Here is a 13,682-nt window from a genome sequence, read left to right as displayed (position 1 = left end):
ATCGTTGTAATGTTGTTAGCAATAAATGAACGCAATTTCTTCGAATATCCTCTTTTGTACAAAACTTGATATGCATCGGCAACATGGGGTTAACATATATCATGGCCAGTAGTGTGGCTGTCGTCATCTTATCGTTACAGGGAGGGTGAATCCACTGACGTCAAGAAAGTCCGGTATGATTAGTTTTGTAGAGTGGACATAAAAACATTACAGCATAGCACCACACGTCTACCGTCTTATACAATGATGTGCTGCGTGGCTGGCGCGAGGCGGACAATCTCACCGAGTACAGACACCGCGGGACACCCGTAACATACAGGGCTTATTACTAACAACACCAATACTTCCATTACTATCACATCTCTAATTGAAACTCTATAGAGCAGAATGAGCTGGAGGCTTGAAAAGAAATCGGCAGCAATGATTATCACCCCCAGTAATAAGACCTCAGACCATACTGAAACACAGAGGTACATAAAACGCCAGATTCTTAAGACTGTCGTCTCAGCCAATTTGCCCTGCTCTCCCTCGGAAGTGGAAATTGATTATATCTGCCCGGCCCCCTCCCCCAGGGGCGTCGTCAGTGCACATCAGAGGAACCAATGAGAATGCCAGGAGCGACTCGCGCATCAAATATAATTGCCAACCTTTTAAAGTATGACACAGCTGCGTCCAACCCTCACTGTAGATTCTTCAGCTGATAGATTGGTAAGTACATTATATTGTTTACTTTGAAAACACATTTCAGTTGACGTTTAGTTTAAAGACACATTTTGGAGGACAAATTCCACATACACATTACTTTACAGGTAAACTCCATCGCTAGTTAACAGCTAAACCCCGTAGCTAGTAAACAGCTAAACCCCATAGCTAGTTAACAGGTAAATACCATAGCTAGTTAACAGGTAAACAGCTTTGTTGATAATTCTGCCTTGTGATAAAATATGTTTACGATTATTGATTTTGATGTTTGACAATAGCCACGCTTTTAAACCGAAGGGTTTTAGGTAAGAGCCCTATGAGGCATTGACAGTGCCTGACTGTATAACATAAACATCTAGACTCAGGGTTGAGGGGTCTTTATACTTCAGAAACAACCACAACAGTCGGCATGTCATTACCATTATGTATTCTACCACGATGTTGGAAAATACGCGATTCTGACTGGTCAATCAGATGTTTCAAATAACAATAGCCACTCCTCATTGAAACAACTGATTTGACGGCTACATCGCTACTGAACCAAATATTTATAGATACATACTTCTTTCTCAGTCAACGTCTGTAAGATTTATGAAACTGTATTTTGACAGTCGTAGGTTTCTGCAATATTTAAAATATGTATAGCTATAAATTTGGGTACAAATCACGATTTAAATGCTTAAAATGACAAAGAAAATGTAATTCTGGGGGACATCACGATCTTGAAATTTGGCCCTTTCCAATCTGTCTGTTACGTCGAATGTCTTGATTGACAAAGAGAGGTCTGACGTCATAATAGTGACGTGTGGTAAAAAACGTGCTCAGTTTTCCTATAAGGCTTCCAATAACTGTCATATATACAGGATTATTGTTTACAACCTCCGTGTTTGAACATACACAGTGCCGTAGAAAGCGCTCTTCTTGGTGTTTCCGTAATTTGAATGGATGAGCTGCTTGAATTATTAGACCCATGCTGCTTCGTTTCGCTAACACAAAACAGTTCGCTTTGAATGGTCTCATGGCTCGGTTCGCTAACACAAAACAGTTCGCTTTGAATGGTCTCATGGCTCGGTTCGCTAACACAAAAGAGTTCGCTTTGAATGGTCTCATGCTTCGTTTCGCTAACACAAAAGAGTTCGCTTTGAATGGTCTCATGGCTCGGTTCGCTAACACAAAAGAGTTCGCTTTGAATGGTCTCATGGCTCGGTTCGCTAACACAAAAGAGTTCGCTTTGAATGGTCTCATGGCTCGGTTCGTTAACACAAAAGAGTTCGCTTTCCATGGTCTCATGGTTCGGTTCGCTAACACAAAAGAGTTCGCTTTCAATGGTCTCATGCTTCGTTTCGCTAACACAAAAGAGTTCGCTTTGAATGGTCTCATGGCTCGGTTCGCTAACACAAAAGAGTTCGCTTTGAATGGTCTCATGGTTCGGTTCGCGTTCCGTTTCAAATTCAGTTTAACGTGGATGAATGTACAGGTAGCCCTCTACATGGGAAACACGGGGATTCATCCTGAACCATGCTGTCCTTAAAGTGAATTTAAAGTTAATTTAATGGAAATTAAGTTGTGTTCCGCAATGTTGTCGGTTGACAGATGATATCTCATGAATACTAAATAAATAAAGTCATTTCCCTGACGAAGGCAGTTTTCAGCATTTAAAAATAAAGAAGTTCCATTTAAACATTAATCTCAAAATAGTGCTTAACTATTGACAGAAACATTGAAACTATCCCGATTTGTCACTGTACTGAGTGTAACGTCGATCGGTGCTTGATAAAAGTACTAGCATCTGTACCCAAACATCGCGACCCGCAAACATCCGGGTTAGAATTGGTCTTCAGCAACCCATGCTTGCCGTAAAATGAGATTATGCTTGTCGTAAGAGACGACTAATGGGATCGGTGGTCAGGCTCGATGACTTGGTTGATCCATGTCACCGTATCCCAGTTTGCGTCACTGGATTGTCTGGCCCAGAGGCGATTATTTACAAACCGCCGTGTTATAGCTTGACTATTGCCGAGTGCGGCGTCAAACAACAAACAAACAAACAAACAAACCAAAACAACGCGCTGAGAGAAGTTGAAATTCATGAGCTTCTGCAATGTCATTAAACACAGTGAACATGTCATACATTAGAAACCATCCACCGATAGGATCAGGCCTGTAGCTTACATGGGTATGTTCAATCAATATACTGGATGGTCAGCTACGAGTTATCGTGTATGGCCCGACATTGAAAAAACATAGTGAGAAATACACGACATTGACAATTATGAATCTCCAGCATGTATATACATTTGCAAAGTATGAGCGCAAAGACAATGTGTTGCATACCTAGCTATTGATGCAAGTACCTATACTAGCCTAAAGCACACATATGTAACTCAGAGGGTGAAACAAATTGTAATCTGCATGTGGTACCTTCAGAATCAAGAATGTGAACATGACACACATGGGTTTAAGTACATATGTAATAAACAAACAAAAAAGAAAACAAACATACCCCGAAATCAAAAGCAATAATATGTTTTCACAACAATGACTTTGTTATTTCTTATTGTTTTCAAGGAACAGGAGATAATAAGTTGTCACGATCATAGTGGTATACATGTTAAATGTTTAAAGTGTTAAATAAAGGGAACAGCATAAACCAGTTGTAACGGGGAATAAAATATGTCCTCAAAAGGAGAGATGACATGCATATGTACAGTAATATCTTTTGTAGTTTGGTAACAACAAATATATTAAAATTATGTCCCCCTTAGATGAGAAAGGCATGTGAAGAACCACCCCAATCAGTCAGCCACAGAGACATCACGACCAACGTGACTGGAGTGATTTCCGAAGTTGGTCATGAACATGTGGCGATAACAAGTGTTAGTGAGCATTGATCAATTGGTCGATCATTGAATTGTGATTATAAAGATGTGCCAGACAGATATTGAGGTAAATTCACAGATTGCTATAGTCTGTCACTGTCGAGTAGATCATTTGGATGTGCATTTCTTCGGTTTGTTCTCTTGCATGGGTCGCTTGCGAGGATATTCTAGATATATCACGGACATGCAGTCAAACTCTCTAACTTATCCCAATCTATGCTGAAAAGCTGATCTCAAGATTAATGGGCCAGAAACAACGTTTCTGTATTTATTCGTGCTGGGGAATTCTCGGAGTTTCCCTCGGAATGTGGAAGTAGTCCGTCTGTGTTTACGTCATTTTAGGAAACCAACTCGTCAAAATCTGTCTTTCATACACTTATGAACGTTAGTTTCGAGGTCTTGTTACTCACCCGGGAAGAGAGCACCCGTGTAATAAACATACAGCTGTTTTACACGTTGTTTAATAATCACGTGAACACGGAACTATATGTGGTCGGTCACATAGTACATCACATGACCTATCAAAATGGTTTCTGTCATACTGTCAAATGTGCCGATTACAAACACTTTCTGTTCAGATGAATTCTTATGAGATAAAATAAGTTATACGTTCTGAATATACGGATAGGAAAACAAAAGTACAGATAGCAGACAATGAATCTGTCGTCCAACGAATGATCACAATGGCAACCGATTATGAAAAAAAAGTAAAAAAGTAAATGATTGTGTCAAATTGACGGTCAGCTGAAGGGACGAGTGCTATCGGTTGCTCAACCTTTAGGAACATACCGCTGGATGATGGTTCCATGAAGCAGGTACCTCGATATCGCACAACGCATTCGGAGACTGTTTCGGCCATGTTACACCCACACACCTTTGTTGACAAAGACTTCAGTGTGTCCGATCTCAATGTACTGTTCAAAGATGACTTTTCACATGTCAGAGATCTAGAGGTCCTGAAAACACGAGGATCTCGGAAACTTACCTATGTGTGCTCATTCTTAGAGAAACTTTAGGGAAATCCGTCGAATAAGTTGTCGAAACTCCCGAGTCCATTTGAACACACTTTGGTGGCACAACACATGTTGGGCTTCGCAGCATTACTCCTCCTAGACATATGCACTGGGAGACTTGATCAAGTCAAGATCCAAATGGTATGGAGTACTTGCAGTACTTGCGTCAAACCAAAACACGCACTGATGTAAACATCCGAGATGTTCGGACTGTCACGCCCAAAGCTTGGGCAACAGGTGACGATCGCTGCCCCGTCCGTGCGTACATAAGTGCTATGCTAACCTTACACCAAATGGTCTTAGTGGCCAATTTACTTTGCAACAAATTCAAAAGCTGGTTCCACTCCGACACATCCTTGGTTTAAGCAACAACATGATGGCATCAACAAGCTTTTGTCCATAATGAAACGCATGGCAGCAAAAGCAAAACTTGAATCCATCAAACGGTTGACGAATCATTCCGCCCGAAAGTATCTGGTCCAAACTCTTTCTGAGCAAAATGTTCCACCTGATCAGAAAATACAAATCGGTGGCCATAGAAATGTGCAATCGCTCTCTATTCACAACTATCTGAAGAGCAGCACAAAAACATCAGTAAATTGATAAACAGGCCTGTGATTCTTGCACTTCACAATCACTGCTCTGTGTTCCGACTTGCCTACCGTCGACCGTCTCTGCTCCATCCCAAACTTTCAATATGACAGCTAGCCAGTCTCGCACACTCAGCTCTAACTGTGCCGGAACAATCACCAATTCTGTGATACATGTTAATTGTAATTAAAACCAGATCACTGACAAGTCATCAGACACATGTCTCCTGTGAAAAAACGTCAGCGAACGATTAAACGTCTTTTGATATTGTTTTCGAATCCCAACCGCAATATCGTAGTTGCGCAGGAAATCCATTAAAGTATGTTTGTTGTTGAAAATATGAGTGTTCGGGTTTTTTCTCTGTTTGAATTGCTAAAGCTTTGATATTATAGTTGCACTTGATGATGCCTATTTACATGACTTTGTATTCATACGCATGACTTGATCTGGACTCGGGGAGCGATTTACAAAGTTAATCAGCTGAATTTTACATACGTTCAAATGACATACTTATATCTGGTCAGATACCAGAACTATTTACTCGTTTCAGAAAATTAGCATTACACGGGAGTGAGTTCAGTATTCTATTTATATGACCGGCCGCTCTTCCAACAACAAAAGTCGTATGTCATGCAAACTTCACATCAAGAAATAATGTTGCGGTGATCCTGGTACTTTTTATTGAGAAATTATCTATTTCCATTTGCGTATTTTTCCTTTGTTTATAATAGTTGTACGGCTCCACGTGCGTTATTCCAAGCCTTAGGAATAGCTAGCGATGCGGCCACTTTGATGTGTAAAGATATGTTGTTACACTCTTCACTGTTATAGTTGTAGCATCATCTTTACAGAATAATGTGAAACAACATGTCGAGTCTAGGGCTTATCTGCTCTGATTTCAGAATATCCGCATTTGTTTACAAACACGAGAAAGGTGGGGTGAAATTAACTTGTGACACTGGTGTAATAGTCATCACCCACCGCAAACAGTGGAAACATTTAGTACGAAGTAGCCAATCAGTACGAAGTAGCCAATCAGTCCGAAGTAGCCAATCAGTGCGAGGTACCCAATCAGCACGAAGTAGCCAATCAGTACGAAGTAGCCAATCAGTACGAAGTAGCCAATCAGTACGAAGTAGCCAATCAGTACCAAGTAGCCAATCAGTACGAAGTAGACAATCAGTGCGAGGTACCCAATCAGCACGAAGTAGCCAATCAGTACGAAGGAGCCAATCAGTACGAAGTAGCCAATCAGTACGAAGTAGCCAATCAGTACGAAGTAGCCAATCAGTACGAAGTAGCCAATCAGTACGAGGTACCCAATCAGTACGAAGAAGCCAATCAGTACGAGGTAGCCAATCAGTACGAGGTAGCCAATCAGTACGAAGTAGCCAATCAGTACGAAGTAGCCAATCAGTACGAAGTAGCCAATCAGTACGAAGTAGCCAATCAGTACGAAGTAGCCAATCAGTACGAGGTACCCAATCAGTACGAAGCAAACATGTTGATGCTCAGCTAGAATTACGCAAACTAGACTAATTGTGATCCTTCTTGCCGATATATTCAAGCAGCTGGACGGCTGTATATATGTATATAAGGATTGGTTAGTATCATGAATCGGTTAATCGAGTTTAAATCGAGGGAAAAAAGGGAGTTAACATGTTATCAGAAAGAGAGTGTTAAATATGTAGAGCCCTGCATAACACGACCGAGCCCTGCTACAGTGTCATACCAACATATGTAGCGCCCTGCATAACTCGACCAAGGTCTGCTACAGTGTCATACCAACATATGTAGCGCCCTGCATAACCCGACCAAGGTCTGCTACAGTGTCATACCAACATATGTAGCGCCCTGCATAACACGACCGAGCTCTGCTACAGTGTCATACCAACATATGTAGCGCCCTGCATAACACGACCGAGCTCTGCTACAGTGTCATACCAACATATGTAGCGCCCTGCATAACTCGACCGAGCTCTGCTATAGTGTCATACCAACATATGTAGCGCCATGCATAACTCGACCGAGCTCTGCTACAGTGTCATACCAACATACGTAGTATCTAGTAATCTTGGAAAGATGTGTACAGAGATTTCGTTTAAACCGTATACTTGTCTTGACATTTTACTGCTTTTGACCATCATTGATACTTGCCCATTTTCCATTTTAAGGGATAGCATTCTCAACGGATTGCTGTTTATTGCCTTATCTTTAACTAGACGTAGGGACGGTCAGGTAGCCCAGTGGTTAAAGCGTTCGTTCGTCACGCCGAAGACCCGGGTTCGTTTCCCGACATGGGTACAATGTGTGAAGCCCATATCTGGTGTCCCCCGCCTTGATATTACTGGACTATTGCTAAAAGCGGCTTAAAATCAAACTCACCCACATTTATCTAGACGTCGTTGTGAGTACCTCGTGTCCTGTTGGGACATATGTGTAATCACAATGTTCAAATAAACAAACGTTTGCTGGTATATTATGAATAAACACATACTGAAAGTTGAATAAGTTCCCCTAAAAGAGGGGTTCTTTTGATAGAGCTGGCTGTCGGCACAGTTCCAATTAAAGGTACCCCATGGCAACACACGTTTCAACTGCGCTTCCTGGTGTCTTCTGAACCAAAGTAACAAGAGTTTACCTTTTTCAGATTGATGGATAACTTGAATATCAGTTATTCGAAAACAATACGAGAATGGACATAAAAGCAACATTTTGATCTTTAGATATCTAGGTTTTGTTTAGCAGATTGGAATAACGATCTTAATGGATTCTTGAATGTCGCATGAGTTTCTCTTTTATTTGAAACGTGATCTTGTACTGTGGTAATAAACAGTCGTTAAGGACGGTTCATTGCAATATAACTATCTATTTGTAATGCAACAGGAGAGCTGCGTTCGTGTGATGTGACATATGGAGGGTGATTACAAGCCGCTAGGGAATTATTACCTTGGTCTGGCTCATTGAAGTCCTTAGAAGAACAAATTTCAAAGCCATTTGACATCAACGATCACTACCATTTCGCTATGTTTTTACTTGACTATAAATCATTAGAACGTACATAGAGTAGCATACAAACACAACATATCTCATTATTGTGTAAACGTTTAGTTAGGAGAATGGCATTTGTTATTTAGTTCTACTCTGGAGTCATGTAGATCAACATACTAGTAAACATCGCATTTTCATAATGTCAACAAAACTATTCAAAACGCAAAAATCTATTTTTGAAGGCACATTATCATGTGATATAAGAGAGCTTCGCAATGAATCGCAAATTACAATGAACGACGAGGTGCCGTTTATTTCACGATGAAACCTTGTTCTACCATGACGTCATTTCTTGAGATTCAAACATACGCTCGCAACTTGATGACCTCGTAAATTGGACATCGTTATTTAAATACGGGTAAATATGTTTAAGTCCTGTAAATGTAGTAATTTGGGGGTTTTGGGGTTGTAAATTAATAATGGTCATCGCTTTTGTAGGTAATAAATGACTTGTGGTCGTTGTTTATCATACCATAAAACAATGCGCATTCGTGGTTTATTGTCCCTACATTTTTCTGTTGCACGATAAACAACTCCCCCTCGTCGTTTATTTCTTTAATATCGATTGGAGATCACTCTGCACATGAACGACACTTTTTATCGTAACCATAATGTCTCACATATCAGAGCGATCAAATTAACTTTATCACAAACGACCATGTTGGCTGTGTTTGGTCTTATATCATGCGGCGTTTTATTGAAAGTTTATATATTTTCAATGTTGGTGACCTGTCCTTTCCCGTAAGTTTTAAGTAATTTTGGATAGTTAATGGTTAATACAAGACGCAAAAAAACACATAATCTGTCATACTCTATGCACAAATACCAATAAACACCAGCTAGCTGTGTAAACAAATACCAATAAACACCAACTAGCTGTAAGCACCAATAGCAATAAACACCAACTAGCTGTAAGCACCAATACCAATAAATACCAACTAGCTGTAAGCACAGATACCAATAAATACTAACTAGCTGTAAGCACAAATACCAGTAAACACCTACTAGCTGTAAGCACAAATACCAATAAACACAAACTAGATGTAAGCACAAATACCAATAAATACCAGCTAGCTGTGTAAACAAATACCAATAAACACCAACTAGCTGTAAGCACACATACCAATAAACACCAGCTAGCTGTGTAAACAAATACCAATAAACACCAACTAGCTGTAAGCACCAATAGCAATAAACACCAACTAGCTGTAAGCACCAATACCAATAAATACCAACTAGCTGTAAGCACAGATACCAATAAATACTAACTAGCTGTAAGCACAAATACCAGTAAACACCTACTAGCTGTAAGCACAAATACCAATAAACACAAACTAGCTGTAAGCACAAATACCAATAAATACCAGCTAGCTGTGTAAACAAATACCAATAAACACCAACTAGCTGTAAGCACACATACCAATAAACACCAGCTAGCTGTGTAAACAAATACCATTAAACACCAACTAGCTGTAAGCACCAATATCAATAAACACCAACTAGCTGTAAGCACAGATACCAATAAATACTAACTAGCTGTAAGCACAGATACCAATAAACACCAACTAGCTGTAAGCACAAATACCAGTAAAAAACAAGTAGCTGTATGCACAAATACCAATAAACACCAGCTAGCTGTGTAAACAAATACCATTAAACACCAACTAGCTGTAAGCACAAATGCCAATAAACACCAACTAGCTGTATGCACAAATACGAATAAACACCAACTAGCTGTGAGCACAGATACCAATAAACAGTACACCAACTAGCTGTAAGCACAAATACCAATAAACAACAACTAGCTGTATGCACAAATACCAATCAACACCAACTAGCTGTGAGCACAAATACCAATAAACACAAACTAGCTGTAAGCCCAAATACCAATAAACACCAACTAGCTGTAAGCCCAAATACCAATAAACACCAACTAGCTGTAAGCACAAATACCAATAAATACCAACCATCTGTAAGCACAAAAACCAATAAATACCAACTAGCTGTAAGCACAAATACCAATAAACACCAGCTAGCTGTGTAAACAAATACCATTAAACACCAACTAGCTGTAAGCACAAATGCCAATAAACACCAGCTAGCTGTAAGCACAAATACCAATAAACAGTAGCTAGTTGTAAGCACAAATGCCAATAAACACCAACTTGCTGTATGCACAAATACGAATAAACACCAACTAGCTGTGAGCACAGATACCAATAAACACCAACTAGCTGTAAGCACAAATACCAATCAACACCAACTAGCTGTGAGCACAAATACCAATAAACACCAACTAGCTGTAAGCACAAATACCAATAAACACCAACTAGCCGTAAGCACAAATACCAATAAATACCAACCAGCTGTAAGCACAAAAACCAATAAATAACAACTAGCTGTAAGCACAAATACCAATAAATACCAACTAGCTGTAAGCACAAATACCAATAAACACCAACCAGCTGTAAGCACAAATACAAATAACCCACTCCTAAGTGGTTAATACGCATTAATAGTAATACAAAATGCGTCATGACATAGTCTTTACTGAAACTGTCTTCATATGTTCATACTGACAAGCAAGGACGTACGGTGTCTTCTGTAATTACATTTGGTGGATCAAAGCAAGCAACCAGTCGCCCCCATGCCAACGTCCATACGTGGGCACGGATGGCCCAGTCGTCTAAGGCGCCGCGATTCGCTGTGCAGAGTTGAGTCCTTTGGGCACGCAAGAAACCTATGATGGGTTCGAATCCCGGTTCGCCCCGATTATGTTTCTAGGTTTGTCACTACCATACCCGTTCTCGTGGGTTTCATCGAAGTGGTAAACGTCTGAGACATGTATCACTTCGGGTTTTCCTCCCACATTAAGCTGACACGCCGTGATATAACTGGAATACTGTTAAAAGCGGCGTTAATCCCAACTCACTCACTCACTTAACGTCCAAACATTAGCTGATTCATCATAAAAAGACTGCCACCAAGTCGACTGTTGTATAGTGTATACTCTGTGTACTTTCAGAATCTCCTCCTGTCCAGACAAACACCATGTATAACACATCCCTGGATTCTAACCAGACCATGGAGTTGAGCTCCATCAAACATGTGAACGACATGGAGGTCATCAAGTTCATCCTGGCCATTATGGGCGTGCTAGGGAACACGCTCGCCGCCATTGTATGGGCCGACGACAGACGGAAGTCCTCGTCCTCCCTGTTTCTGCTTTGTCTATCTCTGTACGACCTTGTGTATCTCGGCGGAGTCGTCATCTCCCTAGTGTTGTACTTCGAAAGGTTCACAGACCTCAACATTCCCATCCTCAACGTGAAGATCGCCAACAACATCCTCTCCATCATCTACAACGCCGCTCTCTGTGGCTCGAGTTTATCTACAGTGGCTATCACCGCGGAGCGGTACATCGCGGTCTGCAAACCCCTGAAGGTGATTGTAGTGTGCTCCAGGAAGAGGGCTAAGATGGTTGTGTCTGCAGTCGGGGGAGTCTGCATCCTGTACGCCGTCCTGTACGCCATGTACGTCTTCATGATTGTCATCCCTGTCCTGCAAAGAGTCGCTGGTTCCAACCTCAGCCGCTGTGTCAATTCCGAAGGGAATATCAGCGTGACGACGTGCACGCCGGACAATTACGTCAGTTGGATCATCAAGTACGAATACGACATCACGCTGATTGTTGGCCAGGCACTGTTGGTCTACATTGTACCGTGGGTAACCATCCTCTTCCTCAACATTCTGCTACTCAAAGAAATGTCTACGTCCGATTTTGGTTCCAACTTCCGGTCTGCTGCACGGCGACAGCTGGAGAAACGCCTGGTTCTGTCCGTGATGGCGGTGTGCGCCCTGTCACTCATCAGCCATCCAGTCGGCTTCGTTGGGCTCATGTTGCCTCTCTTTGTTCAAGGCCGTGTTTCAAGGTCAAGTTCCTATTTGTTTGACACGTGGAACATTCTGAAGTTAGTGAACAGTGGGGCCAACTTTGTTTTCTATTCCACGATCAGTGCTCAGTTTCGGAGGACTTTGATGCAAAAGATTCAATGTTTATGCTGTAGGCGTGTCACCGAGCCGTACTCATACACCGCAACTAACTCCGAGCCGACGGTGACTTGTAGTCAGTAGAGCAGAACAAGCCAGAGGATGATGTAAAACCGGCCAACCTACCTACCTAGGATGATATTTGGAGTTTCCGTTAATGTGAGATCATACCGAAGAAGGTGAGATGCTGTGGTAGGCTTACCTAAAGTCAGAACAAGATGAAGGTCTTGCCCGTTCCTAACCAAGGGACATTGTACTTGTGAGCGAAAGTGCGATATCACATATTTTATAGGCCGAGGGTGAACAGTTATTGCCACCTAGAACGGAATCATCAAACCGGAATTGACGCACGAGTAAAGTGTTAATGGCTTGGCCTTGCCCAGACTGGCCTGCAGAGCCACTTGCCAATATATATAGAATCATGTTTATTTTAGCGCGGAAAGTAATGAGTGGTGCTCAACATTAATGAGAGTTTGAGCAGTAGATAGTCCTTGCAGCATGTAGATGCCACATCGCAGGAGATGTTGTTCCCACAGGCCCGACGTTACCGTTTGACAATTACACATTTGTCGTTATGTGGAACCAGATTTCACGCGGTTGTGTGTGGTTAGAATTTCTGTCATAATGCATTCGTCTCAATTAGCATGAAGTCTTAGACAAGTAAAGATGATCTGATATATGGCTTTGTCCTGCATGGTTTCAACGGATACATGGCGACAAGCTGTCCACCCTACAGAATGAACAGGACCAGGATCAAGAACATGTGTGTTAATGTAGGACTTGTCGTCAGAAGCACGTGGCACCGAGGTGATGTTTATCAAGGACATGTGTGTTTATGTAAGACTAGACGTCAGAAACACGTGGCACCGAGGTGATGTTTATCAAGGACATGTGTGTTTATGTAAGACTAGACGTCAGAAACACGTGGCACCGAGGTGATGTTTATCAAGGACATGTGTGTTTATGTAAGACTAGACGTCAGAAGCACGTGGCACCGAGGTGATGTTTATCAAGGACATGTGTGTTTATGTAAGACTTGTCGTCAGAAGCACGTGGCACCGAGGTGATGTTTATCAAGGACATGTGTGTTTATGTAAGACTTGTCGTCAGAAGCACGTGGCACCGAGGTGATGTTTATCAAGGACATGTGTGTTTATGTAAGACTTGTCGTCAGAAGCACGTGGCACCGAGGTGATGTTTATCAAGGACATGTGTTTATGAATTCTGATGCCGTCAGAAGCACGTGGCACCGAGGTGATGTTTATCAAGGACATGTGTTTATGAATTCTGATGCCGTCAGAAGCACGTGGCACCGAGGTGATGTTTATCAAGGACATGTGTTTATGAATTCTGATGCCGTCAGAAGCACGTGGCACCGAGGTGATGTTTATCAAGG

General features: G+C 41.5%; 1 protein-coding gene across 1 annotated transcript; it reads left to right on the top strand.

The window, feature by feature from the left end:
* Positions 1-11,287: 11,287 nt before the first annotated feature.
* On the top strand, positions 11,288-12,370 carry LOC139458323 (FMRFamide peptide receptor frpr-18-like). Its single transcript, XM_071239714.1, has one exon. It carries the CDS (start codon positions 11,288-11,290, stop codon positions 12,368-12,370), a length of 1,083 nt encoding a protein of 360 aa, XP_071095815.1.
* The last annotated feature ends 1,312 nt before the right edge of the window (positions 12,371-13,682 follow it).

The sequence above is a fragment of the Haliotis cracherodii genome, unplaced genomic scaffold, assembly GCF_022045235.1.
Source record: "Haliotis cracherodii isolate W230 unplaced genomic scaffold, xgHalCrac1.p SCAF_1, whole genome shotgun sequence".
NCBI lineage: Eukaryota > Metazoa > Mollusca > Gastropoda > Lepetellida > Haliotidae > Haliotis > Haliotis cracherodii.
Note: the sequence above shows the minus strand (reverse complement) of the source record. Positions and strands in the feature narration are given on the sequence as shown.

Excerpts from the sequence above, each read along its gene's own strand:
- LOC139458323 (XM_071239714.1), top strand. The coding sequence starts at position 11,288 with ATGTATAACACATCCCTGGATTCTAACCAGACCATGGAGTTGAGCTCC.